We start from the raw sequence: 20,457 nt of genomic DNA, 5'->3' as shown, positions 1-20,457 counted from the left end.
GAAGGTGTGGACTGAGGAGCTTTGGTGAATTTCTGCTGTGCATCTTGCTGATGTCACGCACTGTTGTTCCTGAGCATCGGTGGTGGATGGAGTGATTTGTCTGTGGATGTGATGCCAGTTAAGCAGACTGCTTAGTTCTGGATAGTGTCAAGCTTTCTGAGTGTTGTTGGAGTTGCACTCATCTAGGCAATTCGGGTGTAGTCCATCATACTCCTGAAATGTGTTTTCTAGATTATGGATAGGTGTCGGTGAGTTAGGAAGTGAGCTACTCATTTCAGGATTCTTAGTCTATAACCTGTTCAGTTTCTGGTCAATGGTAATTCCCCGTCTATTGGTAGTGTTGGATTTGGCAATGTTAATGTCACTGATTGTCAAAAAGTGACTGTTAGATTATGACTTGTGAGGAATATCTCAAGGTGAATGCAAGTCTTTGTTCCCAAAAGTATTGTACAGTGTCCTAAGCTCAACCAAGTTCAGCTTCCTCTACAAAGACATTCCTTCCATGTGGATAGATAATATGCAGAAGTGATAATGATGATTAACAAAGGCAGGGCAGTTGATGTTGTCTACAGGGACTTAAGCAAGGCCTTTGACAAGGTCCCTAACGGCAGATTATTTTAAAAGAAGAAGTCAAACAGGATCTGCAGTGAGCTGGTAAGGCCGATACAGAACTGGGTTAGTCATAGAACACAGAAAGTTGCAGTGAAAGGGTACTTTTCTGATTGGAGATCTGTGATCAGTGATGTTCACAGAGATCAGTACTGGGACCCCTGTTCTTTGTAATAAGTGGAAGTGATTTGGACGATAATATAGGTGATCTGATTAGTAAGTCTGCAGGCGACACCAGGTTTGGGGGAGCTATGGATAGTGCGGAGGGTTGCCAGAGGATGTAACAGGATAGAGATAGGCTGGATACTTGAGCAGAGAAATAGCAGATGGAATTTAATCCAGACAAATGCGAGGTGATGCATTTTGGAACGTCTGACGCATTACCCGACAAGCCAAAGCAAAATCTTGAATTTGTGAGCCCAATGGAGCAAATTATTTCTTTCAGTATCATATATTTTCTGTGAGTCATTCTATAAAAGTAAATAGGATAACAGGACTAAAATATTGGCAAAGAATGTGGCAAGTAACTACAGAGAATTTAACAACAACATCAGGGTAATCTGATTAACAATTTCTGAAAGTGTATATCAATGATAAAGACCGCCCAAGAAAATAATCTGCACTTCTAACAGTATATTAATTGCAGGTAGAGCATGTTGACAAGGTTTCTCCCTACATCCTCATCAATCAATGTCCAACCACACTTCACAATCTGAAAGATAGACGCGTTGGTATCTACATCACTTCCCAGAACTTAAAATCCTCAGATGTAGACAGCAAAGATGAGGAGCTGATCTACACGATTCTCCGTCCACCTTACTATGGATACTTGGAAAGTACTACTTCAGGTATTCAATTAATTGGTGTAAATATGAAAATGAGAAAATTAATTTCCTAAAGATCTGAAACAATTGTAGTTATGTTGTTTACAAATGCTAATACACGCAGATGTTTGGCATTAATATTGTATCTTGTGTTGAAATGTCTATTTGATTTTCATTGCATGTAAATTATTGTTTTGTTATGCAAGATATAGAAAACATTAGTGTTGCTGCATCACATTTCTGGATTTGTCAGGGAGACCCCATTAATAAATTGGGTGCAGTACTGTAATGTCAGATCTCTTCCCATTTGTTCGTCCAATATTGTTCAAAATATTCGCCTACCACTCAGAACAACATGTTTAGATGTTTCCACATAGAGGTGATTAAAATTATATTGTGGTATAATGATTTTCTGTTATTTTCAATACAATTGCTTAGTTTACTTTATTCTTGCCTTTAAAAAAACCGACTTCATCTGTTTAATAAGCATAACCCGAGGACACCATGCATTCTGCACAAATTGGAGAAGTAGACATGTACTCATTTTAATATGATATGCATTGTTCTTCATATTGCCAAAACATTCACCGTGTGTCATGCTAAAATGAGTGGGCAGAGATCTGGCAAAAGCTTCTGCGCCACTGACGCTGGCTATGCAGAATGGCAAAACTGCCAAAGAGCCTTATATGTTAATGAAATGCTGCGTCTTTCCTCAGTGATGGTGAATACAAAATAAACTCTCTGGCATGAAAATGATGTATTGCAGGTGGATACATTCAAGGCTCATTTACCCAGAAAGAGGTGGACAGACGTACAATTCGCTACATCATCAGTCCCTCCGTAGAACTGACATCTGACAGCTTTGAGTTCAAAGTATCTGACACTGCAGGAAACTCTAATGCACCAGAAATGTATGTTTGTAGAATGTCTAGCCTTCCAAAGAAATTGCATTTTGTAGATCAGGAGTCACCTTTTGGCTTTTCAGGCAAATTAAATAGCTGTAAAGTGGAATTTCGTACATTTTCAGGTCTTTCACCACAAAGCGGTTGATTTGTTTCTGTTTCCTCAATGAACGTCACTTTCTGTCAGGTGTGCATGTGGTGGTAGGTCTGGAATATGTGGTATCTCTTCAGAGGAATTCATATTCTTGTGGTTGCAGCAGAATTCTGTCACATGCAGAGTGGGAATTCTGATGCTACAGCAGTTCTCAGCAATGGAAGTTTGCAACAGGAAAAAGTATATGAACTATTTGATGGCTAGTTGGAATTCAAATACCCAGGCGAGGAAGAGCCTGACCTACAGAATAATACTGAGGTGGTGCAGCGAAGGAAAATTGTCATTTTGGGGTCAGGGCTAATACCTGTGCATTGTTCGTGCAGGTTGCTTGGAAAGAGATGCGTATGTTTACATGTATAATGGAATGGAGTATAGATGAGGCAAAACTTAACAGTTTAATCAAGCAAAAGCATCCTTAATACAATAGCTCCAATTGCAATTATGATATGACTGTGAAAGTGGTTTTGCCTCAATTGACCGCATTTGACTTGGATGTGTATTGATCACTTGGGAATGCTTTAGTTTTCTCATGTGATAGAAATACAGCTTCCAAAGAAACTAGTATGCATTCATTCCCAAGAATTCAAAATAATCTCACTTTTAGACTCAAAATTCTGGAGTTTCAACAAGCATATTTCTTACACTGAAACATTGTTGCTTAGCAGACAAGTGCAATGCATGAGTGAAGGTGGAACCAGGGGTGCACATTTTCATAAATAATTATTGCCTTGGCATTTGCAAATAGCCTAGAGTTTCCAATGGCCATATATCCACCACACCTGCCCAGAAACCCTTCTGTCACCAGAACCACCTGCCCTGCTTCTCCAAGAATCGACTATCTTCATTACCGTCAGGCAGCATCTATGGAAAGAAAACAAAGTCAACATTTCGAGACCAGTAACCCGTCTTCAGAGTTGATTTTCTCCAGCAATTTCTGCTTTTGTTTCAGATCTCCAGCATTTGCAATTCATTGGTTTATTTCACTCGATCACTTGGCTCCCTTCTCACCTTCAGTAAATGCAAAATACTACAGATAGAACATAGAAAAGTACAGCACAGTACAGACCCTTCTGCCCACGATGTTGTGCAGTGGAATATTCCTAATCCAAAAATAAAATAACCAAACCTACATTCCCCTCAATTCACTGCTGTCCGTGTGAATGTCCAGCAGTCGCTTAAATGTCACTAATGACTCCGCTTCCACGACTACCACTGGTAAACTATTCCATGTGCTCACAACTCTCTGTTTGAAGAACCTCCCTCTGACATCTCCTCTATACCTTCCTCCTAACACCTTAAAACTATGACCCCTCGTGGCAGTCAATCCTGCCCTGGGGGAAAGTCTCTGGCTATCGACTCTATCCATACCTCTCATTACCTTGTACACCTCGATCAGGCCACCTCTCTTCCTCCTTCTCTCCAGAGAGAAAAGTCCAAGCTCAGTCAACCTTTCCTCATAAGACAAGCCCTCCAGTCCAGGCAGCATCCTGGTAAACCTCCTTTGCACCCACTCCAAAGCCTCCACATCTTTCCTGTAATAGGGCGACCAGAACCGGACACAATATTCCAAGTGTGGTCTCACCAGGGTTTTGTAGAGCTGCAGCATAACCTCGCGGCTCTTAAACTCAATCCCCCTGTTAATGAAAGCCAAAGCACCATATGCTTTCTTAACATCTTTATCCACCTGGGTGGCAACTTTGAGGGAAGCTATGCACTTGAACACCAAGATCCCACTGTTCCTCCACACTGCCGAGAATCCTGCCTTTAATCCTATATTCAGCATTTAAGTTCGACCTTCCAAAATGCATCACTTCGCATTTATCCAGGTTGAAGGCCATCTGCCATTGCTCAGCCCAGCTCTGCATTCTGTCAATGTCTCGCTGAAGCCTGCAATAGCCCTCGATACTATCAACGGCACCTCCAACCTTTGTGTCATCAGCAAACATACTAACCCACCCCTCAACCTCCTCATCCAAGTCATTCATAAAAACTATAAAGAGCAGAGGCCCAAGAACAGAGTCCTGCGGGACACCACTCAGCACTGACCTCCAGGCAGAATACTTACCATCTACAACCACTCTCTGCCTCCTGTCAGCCAGCCAACTCAGACAGCCAAATCACTCTGTATCCCATACCTCCTGACTTTATGAATGAGCCTGCCGTGGGGAACCTTATCAAATGCCTTACTGAAGTCCATGTACACCACATCCACTACTCAACCCTCATCAACCTGTCTCGTGACTTCCTCAAAGAACTCAATAAGACTTGTAAGGCATGACCTGCCCCTCACAAAGCCATGCTGACTCCCTTTAATCATGCTATACTTTTCCAAATAGTCATAAATCCTATCCCTCAGAATCTTTTTCAAAACCTTGCTGACCACAGATGTAAGACTGACTGGTCTGTAATTTCCAGGGATTTCCCTATTCCCATTCTTGAAAAGAGGAACAACATTTGCCTCCCTCCAACCTTCCGGTACGACTCCCGTGGAGAGTGAGGAAGCAAAGATCTTCGCCAGATGTTGGTGAAATTTAAACAGAAAGTACTGGAGAAACTCAGCACGCATGGCTGTGTCTGTAAAAGTGAGAGACAGAGTTAAAGTTTCAAATCTGATGTGACTCTTGTAGACTCTATGAGACTACAAAATCATGAGGTGTATAGACAAGGTGGATAGTAAGAAGCTTTTTCCCAGAGTGGGGACTCAATTACTAGGGGTAATGAGTTCAAAGTGAGAGGAGGAAAGTTTATGGGAGATATGCATGGAAAGTTCTTTACACAGAGGGTGGTGGGTGCCTGGAACGCGTTGCCAGCAGAGGTGGTAGGCACAGACACAATAGTGTCTTTTAAGTTGTATCTGGACAGGTACATGGATGGGCAGGGAGCAAAGGGATACAGACCCTTAGAAAATAGATGACAGGTTTGGAGACACATCTGGAGCACTACAACACTCGGGCATTGATTTTCATCATATAGTGGTTTTGAAGTGTTCACAAAACACATAGACAGTACATAAGGACTCAATGAGACCTAGTAAATTGATGTTTCATAACACTTCAATGCAGCTGGTGTGAGCATAGCATAGGCAGCAATATGCAGGCTTTCTGCTGGCAGAAATCCTCATTAGCAAGTGAGTGTACCATATTCCAAAATTAATGCATTACATGTACATTGGATCCAGCAATATCAGTTTCGGCGCAGGCTTGGAGGGCCGAAGGGCCTGTTCCTGTACTGTAATTTCCTTTGTTCTTTGTTCTTCTCCAAAAGTCATCTCACCTTGTCCCTTGTCACCACACCAACATGGCACCCTATTCATCAGTCACTCAATCCAGTTTGTACCAACCTTAACAACACACTCATCTTCCATACTTACCCTAACACAGGAACTGTTAAACTGTCTATCTGTGTTGTCAGACATTTAAATCCAGAATACAGCAACTGCTGCTTTGAGAAATGAGACATAGTTTACCTTTGCTTGACTCTTCTGCACCATGAGAACACAGTTAAATTTAAGATAATGCTTTGATTTTCCGTAAGGTCTGTGATTTAATAAAAAAATGTAGAACAGTGATATGGTACCTATGTTTGTACTTGCTTGATTAATATGCCCCAATGTAGTTTCTAGCTCTTTACAAATAATGTATCAAATAACATTGTGTTTTTATTTCTAAAAAGCCCCAATATCAGTGCAACTGTTTCAATCATTCATTTATCGAATACAGCTGGGGAAACAAACAGATTGTTGAAGCTTTCTAGATCGCGCTTATCAAGAAAGACCAAAAATCCTAAATTTTAAAGGGAGCCACAATTTGTGTCGGGTGAGAAAAAGTGCTGATATGTTGTTAAATCAACTTGTGTTGCTTAAGGCTTGCTTTACAGACACTGTTTACTTGCAGAAGATGATAGCAAGTGAAAGTAATCAGCTGTCTTAGTTGGTCTGGTCTGCATGTGACTCCAGATTCACAGCAATGTGGTTGTTACTTAACTCCTCTGAAATGACCTAGCAAGCCACATGGTCATACAAAATGCTACAAAGTCTAAACAAAGGAATGAAACCTTATCCAGTATTAATCTAAGCACTGGAAACTACAATTGCCAAGAGATTCCTTTGGCCTTACAAAGTCCTCCTTATCAACATCTGGGGAGTCATGCCAAAATTGGGGGAGCTTCTAATAGACTAGTCAAACAGCAGCCTCAAAGTCATATGTATGGAATCATATCTGGCAGAAAATGTCTCAGACACCAGCATCACCATCCTAGCTATTTTCTCACCCACTGGCAGGGTGGACCTGCACAGGTGGCAGCACAGAAGTATGTAGTCAGAAGGGAATTTCCTGGGACACTTCAACAATGACTCCAGACCCCAATAAATCTCATAGCATCAAGTCAACCGTGGGAAAGGAATGCAATTACTGATTACAACCCACCTTCTCCAGGGAAATTTAGATAGGAAGTAAGTAGGAAAGTACCTGGACAATAAGACCCGCATCCCATGAATAAGCAAAAAATAATCCAAGAGTCTTTTATTTGTTTCTTTGAATTTACATTTTCAACTTTATGCTTAGTTGGTTCCTGCCTACAACTTTGAAACTGATATTGCTGGGTCCACTGATATGGCTTTCGCTGGAAATGTGTGCTGAATTACACAAAAAAAAATGTTGGCTTCTCTTATCTTCCAACTGTTTAAAAAAAAACACCCTTTCTGTCTAGTGCACAAAAGGATATGGCTGACACCCTCCTCTTCATCAATGTTTCTTTTCTTTTATATGTTCTGGGGATGCTGGTGTCACTGGCCGGGCAAACATTTGTTGCCATCCCCAGTTTCCCTGCTGAAGGTGGTGGTGAACTGCCTTCTTGTACCACTTTTTAGGACAGGATGGAACTGCTGTCCTAGTCTATCTAAGTGGTCGAGGTTGTGCATTTGGAAGGTGCTGTCAGAGGAATCCTGGTGAGTGATCACAGTGTATCTTGTAGACTAATGCTAGGGACTTCAAGAGGAAATGGATTTTCCACTCAGTACTTCTGTTTGAGATTGGATGCAACCTTGCATTTTGTACTGATTGTTGGCCTCTTCCATCACCAAGAATGGGAATGTTTGTGGAGCCTCCATCTCCTATGTTTAGATTTCCATTACCATTTACAATTCAGTGTAGCAAGACTGTTTGTTAGAATGGTATCAAGTGCCAGTCCATACTTTTGTTTAAACTTTTCAAATGCCTTTACAACATGATCAATTTCCCAGTTCATACAGACCAGAACTGTTCATGAATGCAAGAACAGCTATTTCATTTTTGCACCGTTCGTTCACATTTTCCTTCTTTAACAATAAGTCAGATTGATTTTTTTCTCAATCTAATTCAACATTAAATCCATTAAATGTATTTCAAGCTTACTCACTAGCCTTCTGATGCCACCATGTTATGTATTCCAGTTCCCAAGAGTTCAGATTTGTCACACTTCTGGACTCAGATTTGCTTAAGGTCCAGCATTTTATTACTTACAGAATGTCATTTGACTTGTGGATTGATAGAGTGTTGCTCAGCACCTGATTGCAGCAGGATATTAGGCAACTTGGCACATTTATATAATTATTAGCCCTTGACTGTTTACAAATAAGATAACAATATTACACAAACCTTCAAACATATGGCTCACTTTAAATGCCAAGTCAAATAGTCCTATATTCAATGTCATGTATGAAGTGCACTGAGAAGTTAGAAAAGCCAATGCTAACTTAGTCCACTTTAGGTGCAAAACCCCTTCCCAAAATGTTTTGCCTCTGCTCTCCAGATAAAATCAGTTTGGCTCAGTACAAATCAGGAATCAACTTTAGGCATTCCTGTTGTATGTTTGGCAGTGCTTTTAAAATCACATTATTGAAGAGCAACAAGAGTCCTTTCCTTGATTTCTGTATTAGGGAGGAAACTATAGCCTGCATATTGCTGCCTATGCTATGCTCACACCAGCTGTATTGAAGTGTTATGAAACATCAATTTACTAGGTCTCATTGAGTCCTTATGTACTGTCTATGTGTTTTGTGAACACTTCAAAACCACTATATGATGAAAATCAATGCCCGAGTGTAGTAGTGCTCCAGATGTGTGTCACACTGATTAAACATGTTATTGCTGGCAGAAATCCTCATTAGCAAGTGAGTGTACCATATTCCAAAATTAATGCATTACATGTACATTATTATTCATAGCTCGCATTACTGCTTTGTGCATGAAGCTTGCCTAATTGGTGGAGGGTAGGGGCCAGAAAATCACCATGTAGCTGAAAATTAACTGGATATGGCAAAATTTCTTCGAGCAATGAAAGGCATTTAATGCACTGGTAGCCAGAGATAGGGAAGGAATGATGAATAAATATGCATTGAAAGAAAGTCCAACACGCAGGAATGAAACAAACTCGAGAAAGTAAACAACAGAGCAAACTAGATCCATGTTTCATAGGTGGCAAAGTGAACTTTGTGTTGTTTTACAATGTAGGGTAGAACTCCTCTGAATTGTGAGTCCCTCTCACAGGTTAGCTTAGTAAGCACAGAATAACGATGAAAGTCTTTAGCAGTGAGAATTTAAAGAATCAGCAGGAAAATAAATGAAGTTAGGTTGGACAAAAGGGGCAAGCTCAAATTCAAGATGTTTTCCTCAGTCTGTAAAGTAAGGACTGAATTTAATAGTTATGGAAGCATCCCTATCCACTGTCAGAATGCTAGTGGTTTCCCTGCCACATAATTTCCAAGAACCTGACAGGATTAAGTGCCCATCAAGCAATGTGACAGCTACCTTCAGGATTCCTGGGCCTTTGAAGGTGTAGACTCCTTCTCCTCAAGACCTTAACCAACGACTCTTCAAACTCAGTTTCACCACTCAGAGCATGACGCCTAGAGCTGCACCAAGAGATGGAGGCCCTAAAAATAGCTGGTTAAGGTAACTTCATCTCAGCTGCTCAGCCAGGCCCAGGAAAGGTGGTAGGGGTGTTGTTATGAAGTACTTGAGTAGGGTGAGGACCCCTTGTCATTGGTGGACCTTCCTTATGGCACAACATACTTGATCAAGTGGGTCCACCCTTTTCTTGGAGCCCGCAGGAAAGCCCTTGTGAAATACTTACTCCCATTGCATGAGTTGCCAAGCTAATGCTCAAGTACCAATAGCAGTAGGTGTGGCCCTTAAGTAGTCCTTAATTTGCCACTTCAATTGGCTAAGGAGTGGGAATCCCATCCTTGTCCTTTCTGCCTTTGATGTAAATGGTGGGAGTCAGTCTCTGATAGAGTACATGATAGTATTGGCCAAAAGAAGAAAAATTCATTAAATTTAAAGGTTGAATGATTTTCACAACCACTGGCAATGCTGCATGATGCAAAGTGATCTCAGTATAGAGCAAACATACAAACAGCATACAGAGAATGGCAGTCTGACACAGAAAAGCCAAGGCTGATGCATAAATTTGAATGAATAAGAGATGCTCTATTAAAGGTCGTGGTTTATTTGTGTATTTTTTTGTGGATGATGTAAATTGAAATGTGTCATTGGGAAGTACATGGCCCTTCTAACTCATAAGCAACAGTTAAGGACTAGACATATCGTCAATACTTACGTTTTAAAGCGATATTGAAATTTTCATGTAGAATGGAACTGAAATGGTCCAGGATTGAAATGTCTGCAAGCTGCTATACAGTCTGTGAGGACATTGGAACTCTCTCCATAAAGGTTACCAGGAAAGGATACAGCGTTGATCCCTGTTACATTGGTATAACGGTAGAGTATCTGCCTTTGTGTACATTATTTGCAGTATGTTTGAAATCACTTGTAATCATTCCTGCACAATGAGCTTATCAGCAACAATTGAAAGGAATTACATCCCTAAGTAGCCAACTTAACCTCGATGACTAGACATCAAAATAAAAAACTATGCTGTTACACTCACACTCAACCACTAAACCCTCTTCCCGGAGGCTATAAGCATGCTTTAAAGAATTTCCTTAGGACATTCTTTAGATAACATGTTTATAAAATTAGCTGTTATATGTATAAGATCTAATCACTTTGTATATTCACAACTTTTAGTTGATTCTGTGTTGTATGCTTGGCAAGTAAGTGAAAAAAAATGTCACTTGATTCCTGCATAAAGTGATTGAAGAAATGTATGTTACAATTCCTATGTGGACTAACGACTTTTATAGAATCTCTACAGTGTGGAAGCAGGCCATTCAGCCCATACCAACCATCCGAAGAGCATCCCACACAGACCCACCTCCACCTACCTTGTTCTAGTAATCCTACATTCCCCATGGCTAATCCATCCAGCCTACAAATCCCTGGGCATTATGGCCAATCCACCTAACCTGCACATTTTTGGACTGTGGGAGGAAACTAGAACACCTGGAGGAAACCCACACAGGCATGGGGAAAATGTGCAAACCCTACATACACAGTCACCCGAGGGTGTAACTGAACCTGGGTCCCTGTTGCTGTGAGGGACCATTGTTAACCACTGAGCCACCGTGCTGCCCTGTTATCCATTAAACCTCACTGCCCGCTGCAGATTTTACAGGAACCCATCCAACATCATTCTCAGCTTCCAATAGGCGTGCTTCACCCTGTTGTGCCAAGTCATGGTGTCAAGTGACCACCAGAAGATAATAATCCCAGTTTACAGAAATCTGAACTAGAAACCATCTGTAAAATCCAATCCAATGATTCTTTACCCCTTGGTCGCACCAGAATGACCCTCAGTTTATTTCAGAATGCGACTGTCCAACCAGAGACTATGTTACCTCCTGTATCCTGCTTGGTTGATTGCTGAGAACTTGTAGCCTTTTTCTCTGTTTTCACCATACCAGCAATAGCCATTCTATGCCTCTGTAGCTTCCCCCTCTCTTTGCTGTCAGCTAAAATTTGAAACAGATCACATGGCTCTCTTTACTACTTCATTTTAATTTTAATTCAAGACACAATTACATAAAAATAGTAATCTTATCAAACCTCGCCTTCATAACTGGTGCTCTGTTAGCCAGACAGAACAAGTACAAAATGAGTTGGGCAATTTTGAGGCAGTTTTCAATGAGCCTATGCCCACAGCATAAAAGTACTTGAATTGAAAACCTTACTTTGTAAGGCTTTTGGAATGTTAAGGACACAAATGGTTGTTTGTGTGAAAGTTAGTCGCTATGTTTGCAACTGTAACTGCACTTTGAAAGTAACTAATTCATCAAGAAACATGATAAGATAGAGATGCTGTATAAATTCTTTTTTTTGTGGTAGTGTGGTGAAGTGTGTGCAATACAACTATAGCCAAGCCAATCTGCAAATTGAACATTAATTTTCTTGTTTTGCTATTCAGTTTTCCTGCACATAAAACTCAGAATCCAATTTGCCACTTGTATAACTTTTTCGACCTGAACACTTTCATTTAAAAAATACTTAATTTTGCATCACTATATCTCTCTCTATTCTTGCAGTTTGTTAAGTTTATCATTCACTTCTTTTCATGCTTTGTGACCCAAACAATATTTTGTTTTGACAGACTACTACAAGGTACAAGTGAATTATGTATCACCACAGTGAATTTTGTTTTCTGCAGGTTGAAGGGTTATCAGCTACAGTTGGCAGAGACTTCTCACATAGCTCAGCGAGTTTAGTTCAGTTTGATCCTGGTAAGTTACACTAATGTAAACCTGAGTACAGTTGAAATTTGATTACCATATTGCTGGTTATCTTGGGAATAAAGAGTTCTACAGTTGACATAAATATGACAATCTTAAAATCTTAGCCAAATATTTAAATTTTCCCCCAAGATTTTTATTCAGCGGTATTGACTTCCATGAGAACTACAAAGTCAAGATGGTGAGCTTGTGCAATACTGGCCATCGATCCATTTGTGCCCAATCCTTAACTTACCTGACATCACACTTTCACTTTTCCAGTACAGAATGTCAAATAGAAAGTAAAGGTCGAAATCTTAGTTGGTATTTCTTCTCTATAATTGAAGGTTATGTGGAAATGACACAGGAAAATAAAGCTTATTCTACCTTTTCTGTGTGTTGTTGTAACATCTAACACACCACATTACAAAGTCTTCCTATTCACTCAAAACTTGATAATTTACCTGTTCCTTCTGGAAGTTTTTTTTTGAAAGCTTTTCTTTTTAAGGCAGATTCCAACAATCTCTTTAAGGACCAATGATTTGATTGCTCTCAGCCCATTGTACACTACCCATAATCAGACATGATTCAATACAGAAAACAGAACTAGAGATTGTTTCAGTGATAATGGGAACTGCAGATGCTGGAGAATCCAAGATAATAAAATGTGAGGCTGGATGCACAAAAGCTGACGTTTCGGGTCTAGACCCTTCATCAGAGTGATGAAGGTAAGGATCTAGGCCCGAAACATCAGCTTTTGTGCTCCTGAGATGCTGCTGGGCCTGCTGTGTTCATCCAGCCTCACATTTTATTATCTAGAGATTGTTTCATGTGTGCAGCCTGGATGGCCCAGGCTACCTGATCTATCTGTTTTACAGGGCTCTCCCTTAGTGAAATGTGGGAATATGAGGCATATGTCACATCAGTCTCTCCAAGAATCAATTTAGGTCCTGAAAAATGGGTAGTAGATGATCTAATTTTGTAACTGCTGTGGATAGGAAACTTTGCCCTGCACATCAACTTCTGTAATATCACACAGACTAACCATAACTCTTCTTTCTTAAAGTTGGCCTGAAAAGCATTCAGTGTAGCTGAGTGTAACTGCCAACCAACAAACTGATTTATTTAAATGAAAATACAGGAATAATACAATGATCCTGTGGAAGAAAAACGTAATGGCAGAATTTTATAAGGGTCTAAAGGAAATGAGCTATGGTGAGATTTGTAGAAGAATCAGACGAGAAGTCTGGCAAAGGCCTTCCCAATAATTTTCACAAACAATATGGCAAGATTCTTGCCAGGCAATTGTGAGTTGCCAATAGAGGGGAATTATTGCTTTTTAGATGCCTCATTGATGTTCCAGCTTACCTCATTAAATTCAGTTGTCTATTTTATCAATCTCGTCAAATAAGCTAGACATCGAGGAAACTTAACATGGAGACCAGAGCTGTGACCAGGCAAATTCAACTTGCTACTTGCTCCATACAACCTCCATATTACACATAAACAACTAATATTTCATGATCCATGAGCAGCAACTGCAAACATCACTTATTCACGGACACTGGTATCTGATATGTGCCAACTTCTCTTAATGGCCTCAACACCTCACCATTCATAGAAACAGAAACAAAGAAGAGAGGAGCAGGAGGAGGCCATTTGTCCCTTTGAGCCTGCACCACCTTTCATCACAACCATGGCTGATCATCCAACTCAATGGCCTAATCCTGCTTTCTCCCCATAATCTTTGATCCCATTCACCCCAAAGAACAAAGAAACCTACAGCACAGGAACAGGCCCTTCGGCCCTCCAAGCCTGTGCTGATCAAGATCGTCTGTCTAACCTGTCATCTATTTTCTAACGGTCTATGTCTATTTGCTCCCTGCCCATCCATGTACCTGTCCAAATATATCTTAAAAGACGCTAACATATCTGCGTCTACCACCTTCGCTGGCAACACGTTCCAGGCACCCACCACCCTCTGTGTAAAGAACTTTCCTCGCAATTCTTCCTTAAACTTTCCTCGTCTCACTTTGAACTCATGACCCCTAGTAATTGAGTCCCCCACTCTGGGAAAAAGCTTTTTGCTATCCACCCTGTCTATACCCCTCATGATTTTGTAGACCTCAATCAGGTCCCCCCTCAATCTCCGTCTTTCTAATGAAAATAATTCTAATCTACTCAACCTCTCTTCATAGCTAGCACCCTCCATACCAGGCAACATCCTGGTGAACCTCCTCTGCACCCTCTCCATAGCATCCGCATCCTTTTGGTAATGTGGCGACCAGAACTGTACACAGTACTCCAAATGTGGCCGAACCAAAGTCCTATACAACTGTAACATGACCTGCCAACTCTTGTACTCAATACCCCGCCCAATGAAGGAAGGCATGCCATATGCCTTTTTGAACACCCTATTGACCTGCGTTGTCACCTTCAGGGAACAATGGACCTGAACACCCACATCTGTCTGTTCATCAATTTCCCTAGGACTTTTCCATTTACTGTATAGTTTGCATCACCTCGCATTTGCCCAGATTGAACTCCATCTGCCATTTATCTGCCCAACTGTCCAGTCTATCTATATTCTGCTGTAATCTCTGACAGTTCCCTTCACTATCAGCTACTCCACCAATCTTAGTGTCATCAGCAAACTTGCTGATCAGAACACCTACACATTCCTCCAGATCATTTACATATATCACAAACAACAGTGGTCCCAGCACAGATCCCTGTGGAACACCACTGGTCACAGGTTTCCAATTTGAGAAACTCCCTTCTACTACTACCCTCTGTCTCCTGTTGCCTAGCCAGTTTTTTATCCATCAGCTAGCACACCCTGGGCCCCATGTGACTTCACTTTCTCCATCAGCCTGCCATGGGGAACCTTATCAAACACCTTACCAAGTGCTAATCTGGCTGCCTCTTGAATACTTCCTATGTTTTGGCTTCAACTACTTACTGTGGTAATGAATTCCACAGGATCACCACTCTTGGGTGAAGAACTGTCTCCTCATCTCCGTTCTAAATAATCTACCCCGAATCCTCAGATTGTTACTCCTAGTTCTGGACACACCCCCCATCAGGAACATCCTCCCTGCATCTACCCTGATAGAATTTTATAAGTCTCTATGAGATCCCCCCCTTATGCGTCTGAACACCAGCAAAAACAATCCTAACCTAGTCAATCTCTCCTCAAATGTCAGACCCGCCATCCCTGGAATCAGCCTGGTAAACCTTCTCTGCACCCCCTGTTCAGGAAGCATATACTCACATTGCAGGGCACTAGAATAAAAAGAAATTTACACAGACGCAGGCACTCAGCACCTAGATTTGAACAGGCTGCATCTCAGGATGTCTCACTTTATGTCTCACCAATCACTCACTTAGTGATTAGCTGCATGTTCACAGCACCCATACCTTGCTATGCTGTGAAAAGCCTATTATTACAGTGGTGCTTCAGCCAGAGCTGCACCGACTATACACTTTAGCAGAGACACACCGACAATGCTTGTCAGTACGGTCCTCACGAGGTGGGGGACAACATCTCAATGTACGTGGGCATGGGGGCACTGTCTGTTAGTGGCATAGTATACACACAGTCCAGGAGCATGGCCATGGTCAGTCATCCACTGTAACTCCAGAGATCTGTTCCATTACAGCTCAGCGAGTGAGCAGCAGACAGTCCTGACAGGCCGTGTTTCCTGTTTCTTCCCTCCAAGTCTTTTATCCCAAAATATGAAAATTTTCCATGAAGATGGAAGTCTAACAGGAAATACGGTCCAGAGGTTAAATGCTTTTTGATAAAGAGGCTAATTTTGGCTCATACTGGATATTGTTTATTCATGGTTTCATGAATTGGCTTGACATGTAGTCATCTGATTGCTGCAACCATGTTAAGTTTATTGCTCCAGGAAAAAAAATTAATCCACGATGGTCCAAGTTTTGAAGTTGATAATGCCATTTGCAAACAGGTAATTCATGTTTCACCATATTCACAAGAGCCAAATGATCAGATAGAATTAGAAAAGGACTAGTGTTACAGAACATAATGTAAAAGTAACAAAATGTATTCAAATTTTTTCATTGAAACCAAATCCTAATTAAAGGAATCTACTCCTAGAATTATTTTTTAAGGTTAAAACAAACTGAACATATTGCCAGTTTGATAAGGTCTGCCCATTCACGATTTTTCAGCAATTGTGAATTGTAGGTTCCCAATAATTTTACTAAAAGAGAAATTTTCACAGAATCTCATGTCCAAATATTATTAGCACCCAGAGCACTAAGATTAAAAAGAAAATGAATGTTTTATGGTGTCCTGTAAGCGATGTGAAAACAGTTTGCATATGTTGTGGAGAAGTAAAGTTAATGGTTATGATAATCTGTAATTAAAATTTAATCTTTGAATGCAGGTATTTCCATTAAGGAGTGGAATATTTTTATTCATGATGATGGACTTGAAGAGAATAATGAAAAATTGAAAGTGCAGCTGAAGACGCCAGTGAATGCCATCCTTGGACAGAAGGACATCTCTTTGGTAGAAATTGTAGATTTGCATGGAGGTATGAGTTGTAAATACCAGGGCTCATGCAACAAGCATGAGATGCATTTATTTTAAACAACAGCAATTTTGAATTATACAGCACTCTTCTCACCAGATAGCAGTTTGTTACTGTCCCACTCCAATTTCATTCTCACCTTCCAGCTTTGATCCCTCTCTCAGACAACCTCATTTGTTCTCCAATGTTACACCACCCCACCCCAACCATCCAAGATACAACAAAACCTGAGAACTTCTAATTTGAGGCATTCAACATTCTATCTCCCTGAGTTCTCAAGTCTCCAGCCCCTCAACTCTCTTTGCCATTGACCCAACTGTAAGGCCTCAAGCTTCTGCTATGTAGGCCCCTGAGCTGCCACTCACTTCCCTCAATAACATTGAAGGCCACCTGATTAATCTGCTACTTTTCCTCTCCCACCACCTCCCCCTCCCCCCCCCCCCAATTGCTCCCTGATCAATACCAGGGTGATTAAACCCCTGGAGCTCCTGTCTGATAAAACCTCTCTGCCCTATCCCTAGTTGGCCCCCTGCTCTGGTTAACTCCCCAACCAGCCTGATGGACCCTTCTTCTCCACCACTCCTGTTCCTGATTAAACTACTTCAGATCAATGCCCATCTTCTATCACATCATTTCCTCTTCCTTACTGATCAGTTCCCCAAGCTTTTCCCAGTCTCAAGTACAGACTTGCTTGCTGAAACGGAGCCTTCACAACCTGCTCATCTCAGGAATTGAGGCTAAGCCTGTTAATCAGATTGGCCTCTGAGTGGAGTACACATGGTATGTGGAGGAATCACAATTTGTAAATGGCTCATGGCTTTCCAATCAATCTTTTTCCTAGTGATCAGATAAGTAAGCATTCCTTTTATTGATTTTAAACAATTTTGGTGACCTAGGATTAAAGAATTCATGTATTAACCATATAGAGTATGATATATTACAATTAGCAATGAAAAAAACAAATCATGATTTGCCCATCTAAGTTATGAAACATACCCCCAATTGCTTGTTTATTTGCAAACTGATTTTTGAACAGATTTTTCAAACAAAGTCAATTTTTCAAATCTTCCACTTTCGAGTCAAATCCCTAATGACATTTAAAGTCACAGGACTCCAGAAGCATCAAAGGAACTGTTCTCTCCTTGTGTCAATATAAAAACATAGAAGATAGGAGCAGGAGGAGGCTATTCAACCCCTCATGTCTGGTCCGCCATTCAATATGATCATGGTCAGAAATCTCACAACACCAGGTTACAGTCCAATCGATTTATTTTAAAACACAAGCATCATGTATCACAATCTGGTGTTGTGTGATCTCTGACCTTGTTGACCCCAGCCCAACACCGACACCTCCACAATATGATCATGGAAGAACAATATCCAAATGCTGCCCTCCCTCCCTAGAACCCTTTAGCCACATGAACTATATCTGCCTCCTTCCTGAAAACATTTAACATTTGGCCTCAACCTCTTTCTGTGGCAGTGAATTCCGCAGGCTCACCAGTCTCTGGGTGAAGATCCCTTGTATACTTGCAATAAGACATCCTTGTTCCTGTACTCAAATCCTCTCACTATGAATGTGAACATACTGTTTGCCTTCTTTACTGCCTAGTGCACCTGCGTGCTTACTTTCATAAACTGATGATGACCAGATGTCATTGAACATTCCCATCTCTCAACTTATTCACATTTGTTTGTTGTTTTATTCAGCAATTTTCATTGACTGAAAACTAGGTTGATTGCAACCTCAATGAAATTATCAGAAGCCTTTATGAGCTTCTAAGTGCAGAATATCTTGTTTGAGAGCCAAGGATTATTAGATCATTGAGATACAGTAAATACAGGAAAATTAGGCCAGGAAAAGAAATTGGTGTTAACGACCGATAAGTCACATGGACATGACAGGATACATCCTGGGATATTAAAGGATGCGGCAACAGAGATAATGGATACACAGGTAGTAATCTTACAAGAATGGAGACAGAAAGGAGTAGTAGAAAGCTGTTTGTGTGACTGAAGTCTGGTGTGCAGTGGTGTATCATAGATTTCACTGCTAGACCTCTTAGTGTTTGTGGAGTGGGCGATAAGTAAGATTGCCAGATTGTTGATAGATAGGAAGAAGGTGTTAGGTTAAAGGAGGATATAACTGGAATGGTCAGATGGGTAAGTAAGTGGCAGATGGAATTTAACCCTAATAAATGTAAGCTGATGCACTTTGGAAGAAGTAACAAGACAACAGAGTACTTAATAAATGGCAGGTGACTAAGAAGCTCAGAGTAACAGAGAGATCGTGGGGTGCTTGTCCAGATCCCTGAAAGTGGCAGGTCAGGTTAATTGAATAGTTAAGAAGGCATTAAGGACACTTGCCAATATTAGAGATTATAAGAGCAGGGAGACCATGATACAGTGGAACAGAACTTTGGTTAGGCAACAGCTGGAGAACTGTGTGCAGTTCTGGTCACGACACTACAGGAAGGATGGGATTGCACTGGAGGGGATACAAAGGGAATTCACTAGGATATTGCCTGAGATGGAGCATTTTAGGTATGAACGGAGACTGGATGAGCTTGGCTTGTTTTCTTTGGACCAGAGAAAGTTGAGGTGGGAGTGCCTGACAGAGGTGTATATGATTGTGAGGGGCATGAACAGTGTGAATAGGAGGAAGCTGTTCCCCATAGCTGAAGGGTCAATATTGAGTGGGCATAATTTTAAAGTGAAAGGCAAAGGTTTAGATGGGATTTAAGGAAGAAATTTTCTACCCAGTGTATGCTGGGGGTTTGCATTGCACTGCCTGGGATCATAGTTGAGGTGGAAAACCTCACAACCTTTAAAAAGTACTTGGATGAGCACTTGAACTGTCATAACATTCAAGGCAATGGGCCTAGTGCAGGAAAGTGAGATTGATGTAGCTAGCAGTGTAGTTTTGGTCATATCGACACAATGAACAGAAGGGTCACTTCTGCACTGTATGATTCTGTGATTCAATGAATCTTTAGATTTTAGAAAAGTTCCAGAGTTGAGAAACTGCCAAAGTAATACCTTTATTTAGAAATGGACAGAGACAAAACACAGGTAACTATAGACAGCTTACCATCTGTTATTGGGAAAATGTTAGAATGCATTATAAAGCATTTAATAGCAGATCATTTAGAAACACGTAATACATGTCTTCAAGAAAGGGAAATCGTGCCTGACAAATTTACTAGATTTTTTAGAAAGCAACAAACAGGATATATAAAAGAGAAGAAATGGGTTTAATGTATTTGGAGAAGATGTTTGATAAGGCACCTCACATTGGGCTGCTTCTTACAATAAGAACCTATGTTGTTGACAGTAGTCTATTTAGCATGATAGCAGAACATTGGGGCTATAGCGGCAACCTGTAACAAGTAGAGTGCCACAGAGATCAATGCAGGGGCCACAATTGTTTACTATACGTATCGATGAATTGGATGAAGGAGATGAGTGCACAATAGACAAGTTTGCAGATGACATGAAATAGATGAGAAGGCAAGTAGTGACAATGACACAAAGGCTCTGCAGAGAGATATAGACAAGTTTAGTGAATGACCAAATAATGGTTAGATGGAATGTCATGTGAGAAAATGTAAGTTTATGCACTTTAGCAGGAGGAATAGTGGAGCTGAATATTAGTTCAAGGCTTGCAGAAAGCTATAGAGAAGGGGATTTGGGAATATTCGTGCATGAATCACAAAAAGCTAGCATTCAAATTCAAAGCAAAGTAATAGGGAAAGGAAATGGA

General features: G+C 40.8%; 1 protein-coding gene across 7 annotated transcripts in view; it reads left to right on the top strand.

Annotated features, from left to right (window-relative positions):
• frem1b (Fras1 related extracellular matrix 1b) overlaps positions 1-20,457 on the top strand; it is a 254,064-nt gene that overhangs the window by 215,692 nt on the left and 17,915 nt on the right. For all 7 annotated transcript variants that reach the window (XM_048539869.2, XM_059647910.1, XM_048539868.2 and 4 more), the window contains 5 exons: positions 1,256-1,457; positions 2,200-2,344; positions 10,117-10,246; positions 12,072-12,144; positions 16,548-16,697. In XM_048539869.2, coding sequence (XP_048395826.2) covers positions 1,256-1,457; positions 2,200-2,344; positions 10,117-10,246; positions 12,072-12,144; positions 16,548-16,697 — 700 coding nt within the window. The remainder of the gene's footprint in view (positions 1-1,255; positions 1,458-2,199; positions 2,345-10,116; positions 10,247-12,071; positions 12,145-16,547; positions 16,698-20,457) is intronic.

This window comes from Stegostoma tigrinum, chromosome 8 (genome assembly GCF_030684315.1).
Source record: "Stegostoma tigrinum isolate sSteTig4 chromosome 8, sSteTig4.hap1, whole genome shotgun sequence".
Classification (NCBI taxonomy): domain Eukaryota; kingdom Metazoa; phylum Chordata; class Chondrichthyes; order Orectolobiformes; family Stegostomatidae; genus Stegostoma; species Stegostoma tigrinum.
This window is presented reverse-complemented; position numbering and strand designations above follow the sequence as displayed.